The sequence below is a fragment of the Podarcis vaucheri genome (assembly GCF_965113315.1).
Source record: "Podarcis vaucheri genome assembly, chromosome: 6".
In the NCBI taxonomy this organism is placed as follows: Eukaryota; Metazoa; Chordata; class Lepidosauria; order Squamata; family Lacertidae; genus Podarcis; species Podarcis vaucheri.
In genome coordinates, this window is record NC_138764.1 from 10,230,373 (window position 1) to 10,250,841 (window position 20,469).

Sequence of the window (20,469 nt, forward strand, 5' to 3'; positions counted from 1 at the left end):
ACCCTTTGTTTTGCTGCAGTAGACTAATCTGGCTACCCCTCTAGGAGTTAGTACCACAACAGAATAACATCCATTGTCCATTATAGTGTGTTCTTCCATACATTTGTGCGGTTAATCTACAGTTCCCTGCTTTGGTTTGCATTTGTTTTATCTTTTTGAAGGATGGCATAACGTATTTTGTTGCCCAGAAATTAATGGGGTGTGAGAAGCATGAGGTGTTAATTGCGTATTTTAAGGAATTAATAAAATTTAGTGAATCTATGGGATTGGATAAGCAATTAAAAAAAAATACATGTGCAAAAGTCAGCTCTTGATAAAGGATGCCAAAATGCTGATTACAGTTTGCTTGCTGTCTAGATATTCCTGTGTTGCCTCATGTTCAAAAATACTTGAATTCTGTTCAGTATATAGAAGAACTTCAGAAATTTGTGGAAGATGACAATTATAAGTAAGTATAAAATCGAGTAAATTAGAATATAACAATTGTTTTTGCTTTCAAAGCTAAGTAATATTTCATAAAGGTAAAGGACCCCTGACAGTTAAGTCCAGTCACAGACGACTCTGGGGTTGCGGCGCTCATCTCGCTTTATTGGCCGGGGGAGCTGGCGTTTGTCCACAGATAGTTTTCCCGGGTCATGTGGCCAGCATGACCAAGCCGCTTTTGGTATTTCATAAAGAACAAGAAATGAAGGCAAGAGCAATCCCTTAGTTTCATGACCATTTGGAATTTTTGGGAGCTTCTTGAATTGTAGTCTGCCTTGCATCTCCCTTGATTGTAATTGAAAGATAAGCCATAGGTAGCAACCAAAGTCTTCAAATAATCCATGGGGAAATGACTTGTTAGTCTGACTAATTTACATGTTTCAATTGTTTAATAAAAGTATTTCTATCCCATTTTCCCTCTAAATAGACCCCAGGGTGGTGAATAGTATATGAGTACATGAAAAAGCATTGTCTACCGGTTCCCACCTATATTGCGTTATAAGCAAACCTTTTTGTGGTTGTTTCTAAATACAGGCTTTCATTAAAGATAGAACCCGGAACAAGTACCCCACGTTCTGCTGCATCTCGTGAAGATTTAGTAGGTAAATGTTTACCAGACAACAATAAAGTTTAAATATTTTTTAACATTTCTTTGTTTCTAAACTTGTCTGTTAAAGGTGTAAAAACAGTCGGTATCAAAGATGTCCTGAAGAATATACACTGGCCCAGTGCTTTTTAAGTCTTGCAACTATTATACAGTGGTAGCTGGTTTCAGCTGTTCAGTGATAACTTAAACACTGGAGGTACTTACTGGAGGTACTTCTTGTTTCTTAATAAGAATAAAACTTAAAATTGGAACTCACCTGGGATAGCTCAGTTGGTAGAGGATGAGACTCTTAATCTCAAGGTTGTGGGTTTGAGCCCCATGTTGGGTAAAACATTCCTACATTGCAGGGAGTTGGACTAGATGACCATCGTGGTCCCTTCCAGCTCTATAATACTATGGTAAAAGGAAACGGACCCCTGACCGTTAGGTCCAGTCGCGGACGACTGGGGTTGCGGCGCTCATCTCGCTTTACTGGCCAAGAGAGCTGGCCTGCATGACTAAGCTGCTTCTGGCGAACCAGAGCAGCACACAGAAACGCTGTTTACCTTCCCGCCAGAGTGGTACCTATTTATCTACTTGCACTTGACGTGCTTTCGAACTGCTAGGTTGGCAGGAGCTGGAACCGAGCAACAACGAGCTCACCTCGTCACAGGGATTTGAACCGCCGACCTTCCGATCAGCAAGCCCAAGGCTCTGTGGTTTAGACCACAGCGCCACCCGCGTATATGATGAACTGTGATTAAAAACTACATACTAACCAAACACTAAAAACATGTTTTCAACATTTAACAAATGCCAACAAATTACTTGAACGCTGCTATATTAAAGGTGACATCAGTGGCTGCTTTACATTTGTGTGTATTTTGAGAAGGATGTTCTTGTGGACTTCCATTATTTGGTAAAAAGCAATGAGCATTCGAAGGAGCTCTTTCTGTGTTCTTTTTAAAAAATGGAGTTGAGGAATTCATTTCCAACTTTTTACAAATCCCTCCATCTGAATATTCTTTCTCTAGAAACGAGTCAGTAATAACATAAAATATCCATACCTAATAGTGTGTGCATTTTCTGTGTCTGGAGAATAAGGCATTTAGCAGATTTCAGGAGACATTTTTCATATTTGGAGAATCTTCAGATTGCAGGAATATCTCCCAATATTACTATTAAGGATGTCCACATACCATACAGACAAATGACATTGGCCAATTACTGAAATATCTCTTACATCTCCATAGTATAGCATGACATACTTGCATCAGCTGAAAGAATGTGTTAAGCATGCCAATTTTCACATGCGTTAGTTCTCTAGTTTTCACAAACCTATTTCCTTGTCTGACTTCAGTTTGAGGATACTAGTTACCAAAGGCTTACTATGTTCATGCCAGGACCAAAAGTCTGTTTTGATATTTCAACAAGATTTAGTGTGTTTTTAAAATAAATAAATGAATACCAGTAGGAGCCAGTAGGAGAACACTTCAGTCTCCCAGGACATTGAGTACAGGATCTCAAAGCAGCTGTCTTATTACAAAAGAATCTCAGAAACTGACTTGAAAGAGAAGTGGCTCAATTACAACTTATCACTAAACTGAAAACCATGGAGAGACCTGATCTTAATAGAGATATTGGATTCTTGTCTCATTACATATGCTAAAGCTATTTTTGGTCATCTGTAGGACTGTAGTTTCCTGTAGGACTAATTGCAGTCATTAACAGTCGCCCACAGGTTTACTATACCCATTAAATCAATCACCCATCTCCTCTTACCCTCCTGAGAAAAACCCCACCCTCCCACTGTATATAAGGGTCTGGTGACTTCTATTTCAGTGTATCTGAAGAAGTGTGCATGCGCACGAAAGCTTATACCAAGAACAAACTTAGTTGGTCTCTAAGGTGCTACTGGACATTTTTTGAATATATTTAAATAAATACTCGTTATATAAGAATCCATTCATGTATTTTTTTAAATTATCAACTCTACTTTGGACATAGAAATTGGGGAGTCATGAGTATGATAAGTATTTGTCGTGTTCACCTAAAATTTGCTCTCTCTTTTTTTTCCAGGTCCTGAAGTGGGAGTTTCTCCGCAAAGTGTTCGAAAAAATACTACAGCTGAAGGAGCACTACTACCACCGACTCCTCCATCCCCAAAGAATCTGATGCCACACGGGCATAGAAAATGTCACAGTTTAGGATACAAGTTAGCATTTGATTTGATATTCAGCTTAGATGCTGTGTGTTGTTGACATAATCCCCATTATGTTAGCCCTTTTATCCCATGATCCCCAATCTTATTACTTAAAGAATAATTTGTCTTGGTACCTTTTTGTCGTTTTGTTTTAGCATCTAGCGGCCTGCTTGCATGTATCATTAAAGCCATGGTGTAAAATAAGCCAGGACACCATGAAGGAGCAGTTTGCAGTTGAATTTTTTTCACAGGCCTGTTTTAGGTTCATTAAGGTGGCGCTAGCTCGCCACCAGCCACATATGGAAGGCTACCAGGGATTTATAAAGTCTCCCGCTTTTGCAACCTGTGTGGGCCTGCAGAAGCCTGGTGTCCTATCCGATTCTTGGCAGCCACAGTACATAACTGGTGGCTTTGCTTGGCCAGTTGGACCACAGTTTGTGCAGCCTTCTCTGTAGGAGTCCTGCTGCCATTTGAAATATCCCTTTGTGCCTCCTGAGCTGATCTAACGCAAATTAGCACTTATTTATTCATCACCTCAAAAACTCATGAACTCATTAGAAAGTTCAAAACACAGGGAGGGTTGCTTTACATTTGCTTTTGAAACTGCTCCCACATTTTCTAGTGTTAATGGCAAAATCTACACATAGCACCATGAATTGTGAATGGTGCATGTACCAGGGAGCCAATCCTTTATTGCTAGTGTTGTTGCAGGGAAAAGGCAGTCATTTTAAAAAGAAGGTGTGGTAAATCACTGTGTGGTTATTTTGCCACTTAAACATTCATACTTTTTGTGCCCATGTTCAAAATGCGTGAATCCCCTCTGCAATAGATCCCTGTCGTACACACTTGGTGTACTCTTTTGTTTATATACTTGCCATGCTGTGTTGGATTGTTATCGTGGAGAACTAGAACATGTGTACTAGAAAATGTATTACCTTGATACGTAAAATGTGTTATGTCCTAAAGTAGTTGTGCATTTTGTTTTTATCTCCTTTGTTCTTTTTGTAGTTTTATTCATAAAACAAACACAGCAGAGTTCAAAAGCGCAACATTCCCCAATGCAGGACCAAGGCATCTGTTAGATGACAGTGTCATGGAACCACATGCCCCATCCAGGGGACAGGCAGAAAGCTCCACTCTTTCTAGTGGAATTTCAATAGGTAAGATGTTAAGCCTACTGAGCAGTGAAAGGTATTTCTAGGCTTGTATCCAAACGTATTAGAGGGATCATTTTTTATGGTACTGGAACAGTTCCACATAAGGCTTTTTTACCCTAAGAAAAGGATAAACTCTGAAAAAACTTCAATATAAAATGTTAATAATGTGTTTCTTACTAATAAATTTTATAATCTGGAGCCTGAGTTCATGGCTCGCCAGTATCTGGTCTAGTGACCAACTCCCTCCTGCCCAAAGATGGAAATACCCAAGTGAAAGTGCTTCTGAGAGATTTCTGAATTTTGCTTTGCTCACAAGGCAGCAGCTCTGGCCATGCATGCATCCTGTTTGGTCTTGGTCTTCTCTGGATTGCCCCTCTTATGGGTGGATGGCATGCTTGATGACCCTTGATGAGTGCACCCCCAATTTTACTTTGCAGCCAATTTTTACCTGTCCCATATGTGATGTTACATATGATGTCAGTTGTGGAGCCAATGGTCATGGTTTGGGAAAAACTGCATTGTGGGTCCAATTCACACCCCTGTTGGGCTTGATCTTGCATATGAGTCAGAGGTCCCCATGCTTGCTGTCACAGGCTTTGCAAATTTGCGTCTCTTCAGTTCTGTCAATGTAATTAATGACAGCTGGCTCTATAATAGTCATAACATTGCTGTGTGTGTCAGTTGATCTATCCTCAGCGCCAAATCCAGTACTAAGCATTGATACTGCTGCTGGCGCTGTGGTTTAAACCACTGAGCCTCTTGGGCTTGCCAATTGGAACTTCGGTGATTCGAATCCCCGTGATGGAGTGAGCTCCCATTGCTCTGTCCCAGCTCCTGCCAACCTAGCAATTCGAAAGCATGCCAGTGCAAGTAGATAAATAGGTACCGCTGCAGTGGGAAGGTAAACAGCGTTTCCGTGCGCTCTGGCACTCGTCGCGGTCCTTCGTGCACCAGTAGCGGTTTAGTCATGCTGGCCACATGACCCGGAAAACACCGTACAAACGCCGGCTCCCTCGGCCTGAAAGCAAGATGAGCCCATTGTCACTTTTGACTGGACTTAACTGTCCAGGGGTCCCTTGCCCCTTTACCTTTACTGCTGCCTCTGTACTGATAAGTTTGACAATGTCTGTGGTGTTCCATGCTGTTCTCAGGGTTCCATTAGTATCAGGAAAGACCCTGGACGTGAGGCACCAAGCAAAGAGAATAAGATCTAAACGGTTGCCTTCATCCTTCCTTGCTGAACTGAAGAAGAGTATAGAATAAGAGACTTAAAACTTTCTCGTCTCCTGAATGCCTCCCTACCCAGCCAGTAACTGCTATTCTGCCAAGGACCTTCCCTCTTCTGGTTATAGAGAATATGTGGCAGCTGTTTCAGAATTCTGCTCCAGGTTGCTAATGACACTCTGCTAGTTACTATTTTTTATGTTTCCAAAGGAAAATACAACTGGGGGCTTATTCACACGTCCTCTCATCCTGCTGCTTCCCCCCAGGAAAAGCTGCTCTTTAGCGCTCAATTGGAGCAAATGGTAATTTGGGTTTTCCCTGAGAAAGGAGCAGGGCAAGGGTAAAACCACTTGGAACTGTGCCTAGAAAACGCAGGTCAAGCAGAAGACCACAGTAGTGTGGGCAAGCCCTTGCCTATCTGTTTCAGAAGAAGTCCTCTGTGTAATATCTCTTTGAGGAAAGCACAGTTGTAACCTAAGTAGGCCTTCTTATTATTTTAACTTTGCAATTCAGGCTCCACTACAGTGTAGCTCATTTTGGCGTCATGAACATATCACAGAAATATGTTATGTTTAATTGCTTTGGATATAATTATTTCATCCTTTTTTCAGAAAGCATACGTTGTTTGGCACTAAATAAATGTGGTACTTGTAAACATTCATAAACAATATGTATGTTGCCTTAAATTAATTGGGAGTTTATCATTTATCATAACCATTTCACCCTTTGTTCACATCCTGCCTGTCATCGCATCGCATTTCTATTTCTGTTGTAACCTTGCCCAGACCAATTGACGGCCAAACCACAATCTGCGCTCATATGTACTCTACTGGTCACAATGTTTTTAGAAAAATAATCTGATTTTTTTGTTTTCTCTAACTTGAAGATTTTAGAAGCGTCATGAGTAAGAATCTGCATGTATCACCATTTTTACCCCTTTGTAACAAAGACTTCATTTATAGTTTTGGACTGCACAAATCCCCGAGATGTATTAGAAATTGCATGAAAAATGCAGGTTTTGTCTGGGCTGGAAGATACTTACGACTTGTTTTGAGTGCAAGCTGAATTCAGACAGATTTAGGGGAAACACTTCAATCCACAATTGTAGTGTTATACTGATTTGCCTCTCTCATTGCTCAGAATTATATTCAGTTCCTAAACTGGCTTCATTTCCATTCCCATATTCATCATGGCTCCATTGTCTTAATCTTTAAAGCCTTCAGTGACCATTTATTTCTCTGCCTTCGTATCCCCATATGCCAGTGAGCTTCACTCCTCCAGGGGCCTCCTGCTCTTTTCAATGTCCATACTTCCTCCCTTCCTGCTTTTAAGTCTAGGGTTTATGGGAGCAATTCAACCTTGTGTGGTTGCAAACATTCCATCAGTGGAAGCTTATCTGCTTGTCCCAGTGGAACAATCTTCCTTTTCCTTTCTCCATGCACTGTTCTTGGGGTCCACCCAACCCCCCCCCAAGCCAGTTTGGAAGGAGGAGGGGAGAGGGAAGCCCTTTTGCATGGACTTCCACTAGTGCAACCCGTGAGTTGAATCTAGCCCTGTGTGTATCTTTCCAGGGCTAGATTCAACTCACTGGTTGAATCTATCTTTCCTTCACCTTTTCCTTCAAATTCCTCCAAGCTTACCAATACCATCTTTTTAGGAAAACCTTAACCCCTCAACCCTACCCATTAAACTTAGCTTTTAGCACTCTTGCCGCCACTTCATACTGTTTTCTTGTGTTGTCTCACCCGTTCATTTAACGACAAGATTGCAAATGCGTCAGCCACATCTCAGCATAGGGACTTACCCTTTCGTTACTCCATGAAGTTCAATGCACACTAATAATAGAGTGCATTTCTGTTTTGGTCTTCAGTTACATGTTCATACGTTTATTTTCTACCCTTAAAATATATCTTTTTCTTGGGTGGGCATACACAGCTTCAGAATAAAATGTACCTCCCTCTGAATTCAGAGACACCTGTCTCTTCAGTGAGTGTGTTTAGAATTGTGGCCTTTTGTTTGAAAAGAAGAACCTATATCTCTTTGGCTTTGTTGATGGTCACATAGTAATGTTACTTTGCTATCTTTTTTTTTTTTTTGCCACTGTGCAGGACAAACATGAGTTGTTGCATACATTTTTGGAGTAGTTTATGTGCCATAATTCACTGGGATCCAAAAAGACTTCAAAGCCCTTAGTGGGGTTCTGAGTGGTGAAAGTGCAAGATACACATTTATTAAACACACATACATGTTTTCCTTTCTGTGCAATAGAAATTTGGCTTGGTTTAAATATCATATTAAAATTCTGTAATTGAACTTTTGTGGTATTCACATGGCATTGGAACCACAGGGCATGTATTTTCAACATGCATGTACCTGAAAGTAAGGCGTTTAATTCTTTTTACTACTATCTCCTCCCCCTTTGTACAAGAATTAAAAGAATCCAAATTTTTCCTCTTTTTTCCAATATAATTTTATTGATTTTCAAATTTTAACAGTTGTATAATACCATAACATAACAACCATTATACCATTTGCTCTGCCAAGCATCCAATTTTTTCCTCTGGGAAAGGGCAAGAAGCTTTAGCCCTATGTGATGTTTGCCTCCCCCCAATTGCTGATTTTCAAATAAAATACTTAGTACGTTTTATTTTAATAAAACATAATCAGAATTAATCCAGCAAGGGACACACACTTTATTTTGCCTTTAGTGCTTCAATTTCTAACAAGATTGACAGCAGCATTTTGTAAAACGAACTATATTAGAATTGCAGCAGCAAGAATACACAACTGTACTTCTTTTCCCAAGTGTTATGAACCTGCATCTTCCATTTCCTCTTATAAAAGCTGCTTTATACTATTTATCTTTATCTTCTAACACACAAATTGACTCAAATAATATATATATTTTTAATAGCATTATGGACGATTCCGTTATGATTGGCAAATAAATCATAGAATGAGAGGATTATTTAGTTTAAACTCTTATTCTGATTTTAGGTAGCAGTGATGGTTCTGAGCTGAGTGAAGAGACTTCATGGCCAGCATTTGAAAGGTAAGAGAAGCCACTATATCTCTGTTTTGTTCAAATGCTTCACAGATCACAGTTCTTCTGCGTTTCCATGTAGAAGAATATGTGCAAAATATGCATGGAATGTGTGCTCATCCCTATGTAGTTGTTTTTTAGTCAGGGAGCTCTTTTGAGGTTCCATGCTTTTCCTACGTGAAATAGAACAGAATAGCATGTGAAGCAATCCTAACTATATCACACGACAATATATTTCAGTGGTATGGTGTCACTGGACTTTTGCTTCAAGAGAATTCTGTCTAACATCTGTGCCTGGTCAGACTAGCTGCCACTCCCAGTTGGAAAACTGTTAACATCTATTGTGTTATGGTTCAGTGATGGAACCCATGGGTAAAACAGCAAGGCTGGAGGCAAGGAAAGCTAGTTGAAAGCTACTAGACCACAGACAGCTCCAAGTGAGCAACCTATCCAAGACCTTTTATGTCTCTATCTACAGACTGCCACCTCCAGGTCCCTCCCCTTTGAGAAAACCTTAAAAGGCCAGCCCTCTGGCATGAAAGTGGGCATCCCTCCTTTGTTCCATAGCCTTCTTTTTATGCTGCCAGGTATCTGGTTCTTCTGGCTCAGGGAAGGGTGTCATTTGAAATCTTGACTCTGGTCCTAATGGCTCTGGTAGTCTGGGAGGTTCCTCTATGAGTTCTTGGCCAATACCTCAGATGCAGTGCTCTTCCTAACTTCTGCAGTCAGCTCTAAACACTCACCCAGACCCAGCTCCCCATCTGGTGCCCCTGCAGCCTCCACTTCTGTGTCTAGATCATTGCTGGATCATGCCAAAAGCAACATCCAGAACTGAGGAGAGACAGCTCCCAATTCCTTCATAGCCTGAAGCCTAGAGTCGTCCCCTAGAGTGCTAGCAGCCCTGCAGTGCTTCCTGGAATGGCAAATGGGCTTTCAAGCCCAATATCACATGTTGAGTGTTGTCTGCCCCTTGGATGTACATTGTCCTCTTCTACAAGAACCTTCTATAACTCTTCACATTTTATTGCATAGCTTCAACTTGACTTAGACTTGGGAGTTCAGAGAGGGTGATGCAAGCATGGTCAGGAAGCTAGTAAGCTGGAAAATACAAGGTCCAACAAGGTTGAACTGGAGGCTTTCGTTCTATGTGCCACTGTGACAGCTCCTAAGGGAACTGCTCTTACTAGTCTTAGCGGTACTGCGGTACTGTTATTGTGGATGTCCGGAACGTGGTAGTGCTATTCACAAGGAGCAAGTCAATAACTTCTGGCCCCCAAAAACTGCGGCCTGTGCAGTTTGTTGCTTTGGGGCAGACTGAGCTGTTCATAGACTGCTTTTCTCCTCTGAACCACATGACTGCATTCAGGCCACCAACCTTGATAGTTAATATTTCTGCATGGTGACTTACAGGCAACAGTTGATTTATGAGATCCCAGCTAAATATCAGGAAGAACATTCTGTCAGTAAGAGCTATTTGACAGTGGAACAGACTCCCACAAGAGGTGGTGATGTCTCCTTCCTTGGAGTTTTTTTAAGCAGAGGTTGGATGACCATCTGTTATGTATGGTCTAGTTGAGATTTGGACTAGATGACCCAATTCTATGATCCTATAAGATCACGATGCTTTGTGCCCTTCACATTTCTCATATTGGAATAAACTCCCTATTGCATGAGAAACATTTTTGCCCAAGTAATACCCTATGTATCTATCTGTTGCCTGGCCATTCTTCCAGCTAAGGGACTTTCTGACCAGTTCTGAAAGTTGCACTGAAGAATTGGCCTGTATTAAGTCCTTTATTATCAAAAGCAGCTTCCAAGTTGGAAGTGCTTCAAAGATATCTGCAAGTCTTGTCAATGTGATTTATCCAAAATGTTATGTTCTATTTGCACAATTCTACCTTGCCTATGAAAATGATACAGTATTTATAAGTATATCATGGTGTTGCAGTCCCACCATCTTAGACAGGAGCAATTGATAGCTCACCCTGTCGCGGGTGGCGCTGTGGTCTAAACCACAGAGCCTAGGGCTTGCTGTCGGCAGTTCGAATCCCTGCGATGGGGTGAGCTCCCGTTGTTTGGTCCCAGCTCCTGCCAACCTAGCAGTTCGAAAGCGTGTCAAAGTGCAAGTAGATAAATAGGTATCACTCCGGCGGGAAGGTAAACAGCGTTTCTGTGTGCTGCTCTGGTTTCGCCATAAGTGGCTTAGTCATGCTGGCCACATGACCTGGAAGCTGTTTGCGGACAAACGCCGGCTCCCTCGGCCAGTAAAGCGAGATGAGCGCCGCAACACCGGAGTTGTCCGCGACTGGACCTAACGCTCAGGGGTCCTTTTACCTTTACCAAGGTGAAAAGAGGTCATTTCCTCTTTTTTGACACTAACCTGTGATTGATGCTTAGTGTAACACACTTAGGCCAGGATGGCTTTTCCCCTGAAGCCACTAAGAGCCTGGCAAAACAAAAAGAGGTTTGAGGAATGGACTTCTTATATCATTGGTTATCAACATCTGAGAGCTAGGAGCCATTGAGAACATCTGCTTTATGAGACCCATGAGACCCATGGGAAAGTGCGCATGAAACTAGTGAAACACATGAAACACTTGGAAAAAATTTTGTTGAAAAGCAGTACAAAATATTTGAAATATTTAAAAACATATTTAGAATTGAATAATTGAAATTAAAAATATTTGAAACACAGCACATAACAGTTATTATTTGTGAAATTGCAGTGTGACTAAGGCACATTGCTTTATTTTAGTGACATTCCCTTGCACTCAACATATATTTTAAAATGTGCAAAAGTGTGAAGTTTGCCTTGTGCTCTGCCACGCCCAGGTATATATAAATCAGGTACCTTGCCAGAGGCACAAGCCCAAGGGCAGAGCCTGTAAAATACTACAGATCTTTGTTGTTTAGTTGTGTCCGATTCTTTGTGACCCCCTGGACCAGAGCACGCCAGGCACTCCTGTCTTCCACTGCCTCTCGCAATTTGGTCAAACTCAGGCTGGTAGCTTCGAGAACACTGTCCCACCATCTCGTCCTCTGTCGTCCCCTTCTCCTTGTGCCCTCCATCTTTCCCAACATCAGGGTCTTTTCCAGGGAGTCTTCTCTTCTCAGGAGGTGGCCAAAGTCTTGGAGTATTGGTATTGGTATACAGATCTAGCAAGAACTAAAGAACCACACAATAGTAGCTCTTTGCTTAAAGAGTGAGACTATGTGTGGTTCTTTGCTTTGTGGAGGACATTTGAAGTACAGTGTATCTGTGTCAAAACTATTACTGTCGTCGTCCCCCCATCTCCGTCCCCCCAGCTTTAATTAAAATAAATAAATAAATTTTGAATGCTTTGAGAGTAACCAACAGGCAGGCCATATCATGGTGTGGTTGTGAAAGTATATGTGCATTTTTATTTAATTTTACTAAATTTTATTTTGCTAGTTAGTAATTTTTATGTTTCTTCCTTTTCCACTACAATGGACATCTGGGACAAATAACCCAGATGTTTTGATAAAGAAACTATTACAGAAAAATCCCATTATAAGCAAAGTAGATCAGACCATCATTCTGAGTTAAAAGCGTGTCCTTTTGAATATGCTTGTTGCATATTTGGATCATATTATGCTGCTGTGGGAATGTCTAAATGAAGAGGTGTTGCAGTTGTGCTAGCTAAGGTATTAAATATTACTCAGAATAGACCCATTTATTTTCAGTGTTCCAAGATTGGAAGAGTCCTTGAAGGTAGATTTATTTTTGTCAGGGGGGTAAACAATTCACTTCTGAAATGTGTGAAACAGTATATATATATATATATATTTAGCCAAAACAGTAAATAAATTGTTTCAGTGTTAGGAACTTTACTCACCAGTTTTCCAACTGTAATCACTTCATTTTAACTTCTGAGGATTTAGCATCCTCTCTGCAGCCTCTGCAGAATACGCTCAGAATACTCTCATCTCTTCTTATTAGATAAAATTTCTCCCAAATTTGTATATTCAATTCTGCTCATATTTCTTTGCAAAGTGCTATTACAAAAAACTGCTGGTGTAATTTAGAATATTTATTTTTTTCATTTCATAAAATGTATACACCACTTGATTGTAAAAAAACAAACCTCAAAGCGGTTTACAAAAATAGAGCGTTCAGTGTCATCGGCCCAGTCCTGTGGAATACTCCACCGATAGAGATTGAGCAGGTGCCTTCTGTTTCAACCTTTAAATGACTGCTGAAAACCTTTCTATTCTAGCATCCTTACATAGGCAATTAAGAATACATCTTTCCATAATTGTTAGTAGATGGTCTCCAATTTTATTTTATTTTTATGTGTTTTTATTATACATAGTTTTTATTGCAAACTGCTTTGATGTTTTTATGATCTAGTGATCTATAAATATTATTAATAAAATATGCTTCCTTATGCTACCATCTCTAGACTCTTGTATTAATTTACAAGACCCTTAGCAACTTGAGTCCACTTGACTCCTAATACACTTGCCCAGTCATTGCAGTATTTGGGGGAGTCCCTATTAGTAGTTCCCCAATGGCTCAGATAGAGGCATAGCTCATATCAATCAGGAACCAGGCATTCAGAACTGTCGGTCCAATTCTGTGGAACTCTCTCCTACCCAGATTACTCAAGCCCCCTCCCTGTTGAACTCTTCACACTTCGTGAAGACTTTTTATTCATTCATTTAAGCAGGCATTTCAAGTGAGTTTTTCTGATTTTTAAATGATTTTACGCCGTATCCCAATTGTACACCACTTGGAAACTTGGATATTAAGCCATTTATACATTACAGAAATGGATGTGGTTAAACCTGCCCCTCTTGGCTGGTGTTAAATGGTCAACAATTTCAGTTGTTGATAAATACTGTTTCTTAACCAAAGGTTGTAAAATAATTAGTGAATATTTAAGTTAGTAAGTATTGAAGTTGTATCCAAATGAAATTTATGGATCTGTTTGTATTTTACCATTTTAATCAGCTGTATTGCTCTTGGGAATTGTGCTTTTCTTTTTAAGCTCTGAAGTTGTTTAAAAGTAAAAGTTGTTTCATTACTTGAAACGATGTAAGCGCAGCCTTGCCTTTGATATTCATTGAAAATACTGCATCTTGTGATACAAGCAATTATGTAAATAAGTATAAACATTTAGGAAATAAACTAATAATTACACATAAAAATAACGCTAATTTATCTGGAGGGCTTATCCACACTTTCCTTTTGCCTGCTCCTTCCAGGCACAAGTCCATGCTTAAAAGCTCTGTGTCTGAGTGTGTGTGTGTGTGTGTGTGCGCGCGCGCACGTTTGCCCCCAAGGTTTCCCCGCAGAAACCCTCAGTTAGCACATACTTTCCTTGCAAGAACTAGGCAAAACTTGAGATATTATTCTCCTGTTATTTTTCTGCAAAATTGTAGTAATGGCTTCTCATAATATGTTTTAAGTGTTTAGCAATGTAGAGTTCTGTTCTGCCTTTTTAAAAAGATAAATTTTAAAGCAGCTTTTCTGATTCTCAAACTGTTCATGGGGATGCCAGGAAAAATGCCAAAATACAGTGGGTGCTCATATTAAGAACACATGTCGAAATAAGAAAGTTATTTTTTCTCAATGAAGTATGCTGTTGGTCACAGAGCAAGATGTAGTAGCAATGTGGCAGAAAGGAAGCCTGTTTGCAGTGTTCTGACAAATGATAATGACTGTGAATTTAAAAATGTGTAATACATACAATTTATAATGGAATTCAACAGGAACAGATTATACCATTCTCTTGGTCCGGTGACAAGAATGGCACGAAATGGCTATCGAGGCCACATGAAGGGCAGCAGGTACCAGCCCCTTGTGTTCAGGGGTCAGACTTTTTCCTCTGGTGTTGGTGACTTGGTTGATATTGAAGTGGGTGCATTCTGACACTCCTGATCTTTCTGGCTTCCTTGGGCAAATCATGTCAATGAACTTTCCCTTTAAAAATAGGTCTTCCCTCTTTTGTGTCTTAATCATATCTTTATAGAATGTGGCTGGCTTGTTCTGATCTGCAAATTTCATTTCTTAAAGTATTGCACTATTACCTGGAAAAGGCTTGATGTGTTTTTAAAGTATTATGTTGAAAGTAATTGGGGTGGCAAGAATGATGTTGGTACCTGAGCGCCTTAATATTCAAAATACTTTCTTAAAATTTTTGCATTGGTGCCCTCCCCCGTCTGGGTCATATATTTTAATAAATTGCATGAACATCAGTTATTGGCTTCAACCCATTCTGAATGGCATTTTATGCAAAACTGCTTGGAAGCTTCCATACACGTCCAGCTGTTTTACATTCCTAATTAAACTTCATTCACTATAACGCTGTGGCCATCCAAGAAACCTAGCTCAAACAACCATAAAAATCGAGCAACGTCTGGAGTTAAGATATGCATTGGATGCCTTGCCAAAACTGGTGGACTCTTGACAGGTTCAGGTTGTTAGATCTGTCAAGTTTACACTTGACAAACAGATGAAGAGTGAATGGAAGAATTTTTCCAAGATGCTTCAGAAATTCTCAGACTGTCTCTAGAGAGCTGAAGGCTGTGCCCACATAAGCTGCTTGGCATGCACTGAGACACACACAGTTGCATCAGTCACATTTGTCCTCTTGAAAGCTGGTCAGCTGTTCACTACAAGCCATGTAGAAACAGATTAAATTAACTGCTCTGGGTCAAGCTTTCTGCTTCCATGCTTCTTCTGTCACTGTTTTCAAACAAATTGATGTGGTATTGTGCATGTATTTAGCTCTTGCTTTTTTCAGTTTCTGCAACTCGGAATCTTAACAAATCGTCTTTCTACCAGGTCTGAATAATTAAAAATCACACGTTTGAGATGAGTGGGGTTTGGTTTTTTTTAAAATGAAATTGAATCTGAACATTTTGCTGTTTAGGATTGATTGTAGTTGTATTATGTCTATCCGTAATGTTGTAAGTTATTTTTATTTAAGATTAATTTGCTGAACTGGAGGGCATGTTACTTGTGCTTCTGGGAGAAACATCCATTGAAGCAGCCAAAAGTTATAGCCAATGACTTTTTCCACAGTGAAATCCAATAAATGACATGGCAACATTAACACAGATGTTAATTTCAAGTTAAATCATGCTTGGAGAACTGCTATTGGGATATTTTGTGTATTCCCGTCTTTTACTCATTCTTCTTTATAGTTCTGCAGAGTCTGAGGATTTAGCTGTTCATTTGTATCCAGGAGCTGTTACTATTCAAGGCGTTCTCAGAAGGAAGACTGTATTGAAAGAAGGCAAAAAACCAACAGTAAGACATTGAATGAATTGTTTAAAATGTTTCTCAGGTCCTTTTAGCAGTCAGTTGGTTGAAAGGCAGGATAGAAATAAATCGAATAAAATTGTGGCATCGCAACTCACAGCCAAGTCAAATGATTCCTGGAGCCCTCCTGTAGATGCTGCCTTGCCCTTGCCACTGCTGCATTCTTGAAGTAGCGCAGGGGTAGACAACCCATAATGAGCAGTTATGAACGCATTTGCACACATCCTTTGTCTAGGCAAGGAGTTACTGAGCACAGAACATGGTCTCTTTCTTTATCCCATTTTCTTGCTTTGGGCTGCATTCATTTAGAGGTAATCTGTCAGGGGTCACATGTAGACATGGCCAAAGTCAAAACTGGGTGAGGTTATGTTATCTCTTCTTTCTTTTTTCCTCTCTTATTCTCTTGCTCTTTCTCCCTGCCTTAACAGGGAGGATCCCTCTTGCAAGACTCCTGAGCTGTTCACTTGCAGAGGGGAGAGCTTTTGATATTAGGCTGAGGGATGCCCACCCCTGTTGTAGTAGTAGTTACCACCATCCTAGGGACCCCCCATTCCATCAGGTCCGGTTGTTGCAGGTCTTAGGAGAAGCCGCTACTATTGAGAAAAACATCTCCACATTTATTGAATCAGCTCTCATTACTGAAAACCAAAGCTGGCAATAATACATATAGCTGTTTTAGTCATTTTAAATAGGGATGCAAAGGCAAAATTCTTAGAATTTCAAACATGTTACCATGAAGGCTACTGTGACAACCTTTGAAACCACCAAAACATTTATATTTATACTTGCTCTAAATTTAGATAATGAATAGGTTTCTTTTTTGCTTAATGATTCTTGCATACCTTTACCTTTTTTTCCCCCTTCCTTTTTTTGCTAACATGGTGGTGCTAGCTTGTTTAATTTGGGCGGTCAGTATTTGGTTGCATCTGTGCTTCTCAAATTAAGTAACATTTTTTTTAAGGAAATGCATAAGTACATTTTGCCTCCAGGCCAGTTTTACTTGATTAGAACATTGTATGGATTGTAACGAGACAGTAAGGACAAAAAGGAAGCATGAGGGGACTTGCTGAAAAAGAGCACAGGGGCTTGTGTTTCCCTCCATAAATTGTGGTGCTTCTGCCGGGCATTAGTGTGGAAACCCAGCTTTTAGAAAGGAAGTTCTCTTCTTTGTGTGTTTGCCCCACATCACATTGCTCTCCCTATTTTCTCATAGTTTTCTCGTTCCTAGACTGAGAAGAAATGTGGATTACCACAAAATGTGGATTACTTACCAAGGGGTCTGTCTTGCTATGCTGATTTGCCTTTGAGGAGGCTCACTGCGGCAAAGTTCGGAAGTGATTTGATTTATACGAAGCATTTGTTTTTGAAACACTTGCCGGACCCATTTCTTTAGTGATCTAGGCTGAAAAGTAGAACATCATTTCAATCTATAAGATATTGTTGTATTTTGTTTTATTTCTTGGAATGTCTTTGTTTTGAAAGTATTGCCCTGCTCAAGACCCCTTTGAAATGGGCTGGGGTGAAAAAATCTGAAGAAATAAAATGAAAATGAAACTGCCTTAGCCTCTTAAAGGTATTAATCTGATGACTCTTTGCTTTTGCAGGTAGCATCTTGGACAAAATACTGGGCAGCTCTGTCTGGAACTCAGCTTTTCTACTATGCCGCAAAGTCCTTGAAGGCGACAGAAAGAAAACATGTATGCAATGCATTGTACTACATCTCCCAGTGATATTTATGATCTTCATCCAGAGGGCTAGATAGAATCAAACAGATATTATAGATATTTTAATATGCAACATGCATTCTCTTAATTACCTTTTCATGCTCTTTATTCACCGCTAGAGATGATAGTTTAGCTACCTTGCTTTTTCCAGGACAGTATTTTGCCTTTTTTTTCCCCGACAGCAGGGTTAACATTTTTTCTTCTCTCCTTTCATTGGGAACACTGCAACTACAAACGTTTTCACTGCTGCTTTCTGGTTAACCATTGCTGCTGTCTGGATACTTGCTGCTCTGCCTACTTTTCTCCCTTAGTTCCCTCTCTTAGCCTCTCCATCTTGATTTTCTGCTGCCAACTCAGCTGAACAGCAGTCTTGAAAAATAATTCCAAACTCTGTAAATCTTCCTACTTGAAATGCTCTGGAAGCAGCCTTCTGAGTTCAGCTGGATCTGTCTTAGTATACAAAGCTTGCATACCATGCACAATGTATACTGTAGCTACTAAACAATGTAAAGCAGCCATTGTGATAATCTCCAGTCTGATGATTCTGCAATGGTACATTTCCTTGGTATTTAAATTCTTCAGGTCCCTAAAGCATGGGTACTAAAGTCACACTCATCCCAAAATGTGTACACAAACTGATTTCCTCAAATTGAGTCCTGTTCGTCTCTGATTTCAAATGGCCAATAACTTTTATTTGAAGCAGAGCATTGTAAGAAAGAAGTCTTCAATTGATTTCAGACAAATTGAAAAGCCAATTCCTATTGCCAATTCTGGTAGTAGCTGTATACATCCTTTCTGTCATCTGTTTTTCACTCATGCAAAATCAGAATTCTACATTATGTTTGGATTGGAGAGGCAGACTTTTAAAATGTAACATGTAACATCTCTGTTCAGCTTTTAACATCTATTTTGCATTAATGATGTAAAAAGCCAGTGCTGTTTGTTCTGTGTTGCAGCATTTAATGCATATCTTGTGGTTTGTTTGTTTTTTCCTCTTTCCATTAACGTGGTTTTGTTCGTTGCTTCCTGCTTTCCTCCAGTTCAAATCTACCCCAAATAAGACTGTATCTGTCGTGGGATGGATGGTCATGATGGCTGATGACCCAGAACATCCAGATCTCTTCCTGCTCACAGATTCTGAGAAAGGTCAGTGACTGAATATCCTTGGTAGATTCCCGTATGATTGTGGACACTGGGTGATCTTGGGACAATGGGATTATTGCCTTTTTGCCACTAATTATGGAAGCAAATGAACCTCAGGAGAATAAAATGCATACAAACACTGGACAGCAAAAGTAAATGTGCACTATAGAGATATTTTATTGTCTTTTTGGACACTTTGAAATGTTTTGAGGGAATTTTTTCATATTTTAAAATGTAATATCTAACGTTACAGTCCAAGATTGGATTTTAGGGTGGCTTGCAGATAGTTAAACCATTCAGGAAAAATACTATAGAAGCAGAAACAACCACATTAAATAAATTAGCTCAGAACTGTTCCCAAATATTTGTGTGACTTTTCCAGTCTGCTTTCCAGGGCGTTGCTATTTTTAAAGTTAAACTTTATATGAAGTATTTCTTCAGGGTAGCATTGTAGCTGAAAAGAATTTAAATTCTAATTACTAAAACAATTCATGGCTCTTTTATCTCAAGGAATGTCTCAAGGAATTACCTTATTTTTTTAAAAAAAAAAATCTGTTCCCCTTGCTTTTGAGAAGCAGCAGGGGAAATTCTGACTGCAAGTGATCTGAAAGCTAGAGTTCTTGAGCCTTCCATACTAGTGGTTTCAATGCTGAATCCTGCAACCTTTAACTTGCCTTATATACCAATGTGATTTGCGCATTAAAGCCTTGGACAGAAGTGGGGTTGTGAGTTTGAGTTCTTCATCGTGCAGGACAAGTCAAGGCAGATGTAACAGTTACTGCTTTGCCCATCAAGCTCTCAACCCCATATTGCCAGAATCCAGAATGTGAAAAGGTAGACTGGATGGGAATTACCTAATCAGCTCAAGAGCTCCTGATTTGTATGCCAGGAATTTGAACCTCAGGAGGGTCTTGACTGCTCAGTGGATAGCTTCTCCCTCCTCTTTTGAGTAGAGAGCTCACATTTTAAAGGGTTCTATTGCATTAAGTGAAATATTAGACATGTGATTACAGCACCCCTTACTTGGCAGGTAGATATTTTCATTTTTGTGTTCATATCAATTTAAATAAAAATGTCTGTCCGGCCTTTCAAGTACCATACACCACTCAGGGCCATGTTTGGTGGGATTCTGTTTAAATATGTGGTATCTTTCATATTACGACTATACATTAATATGCATTTTTCTATTTCCCATTTCTTGCATTCTTTTATTCATTTTTAAGAGCTTAACTTGAAGTCTGTTATTCGTGATAGAAAGTTCTCCCTCTTTTTGTAATTTAGGGAACTCATACAAGTTTCAAGCGGGTAACAGAATGAATGCAATGCTGTGGTTTAAGCATCTGAGTGCTGCCTGCCAAAGCAACAGACAACAGGTGAGGGAATTATGGCCTGCTTTGGCAACTAGCAATGAGTGCTAAATATTAAACAATTCTGTACAAAAGTCAGTCTTCAGTCTTGCTCTGAATAACCATTGTTCAGTTCTCATAAAGTTCTCTTCTAATAGCTCCTGGCATTACTGAAGATAGGTAGCTTCATATATCTCTTAATTAGCAGCTTAAAACAATGAGTGCATGTTACGTGCATGTAAAAATGAGTTCCTGGTCTGCATTTATTT

The 20,469-nt window shown here is 39.8% G+C and overlaps 1 protein-coding gene across 2 annotated transcripts in view; it reads left to right on the forward strand.

Moving 5' to 3' along the window:
• Positions 1 to 20,469, forward strand: part of RALGPS2 (Ral GEF with PH domain and SH3 binding motif 2) — a 99,727-nt gene that overhangs the window by 70,497 nt on the left and 8,761 nt on the right. Inside the window, exons 10-19 of one of the 2 annotated variants that reach the window (XM_082229081.1) lie at positions 358 to 448; positions 1,018 to 1,085; positions 3,149 to 3,284; positions 4,281 to 4,432; positions 8,651 to 8,705; positions 14,433 to 14,510; positions 15,870 to 15,975; positions 17,592 to 17,684; positions 18,752 to 18,857; positions 20,136 to 20,227. In XM_082229081.1, the coding sequence (XP_082085207.1) occupies positions 358 to 448; positions 1,018 to 1,085; positions 3,149 to 3,284; positions 4,281 to 4,432; positions 8,651 to 8,705; positions 14,433 to 14,510; positions 15,870 to 15,975; positions 17,592 to 17,684; positions 18,752 to 18,857; positions 20,136 to 20,227 (977 nt within the window). The remainder of the gene's footprint in view (positions 1 to 357; positions 449 to 1,017; positions 1,086 to 3,148; positions 3,285 to 4,280; positions 4,433 to 8,650; positions 8,706 to 14,432; positions 14,511 to 15,869; positions 15,976 to 17,591; positions 17,685 to 18,751; positions 18,858 to 20,135; positions 20,228 to 20,469) is intronic. The other variant, XM_082229082.1, reaches the window with a different exon arrangement.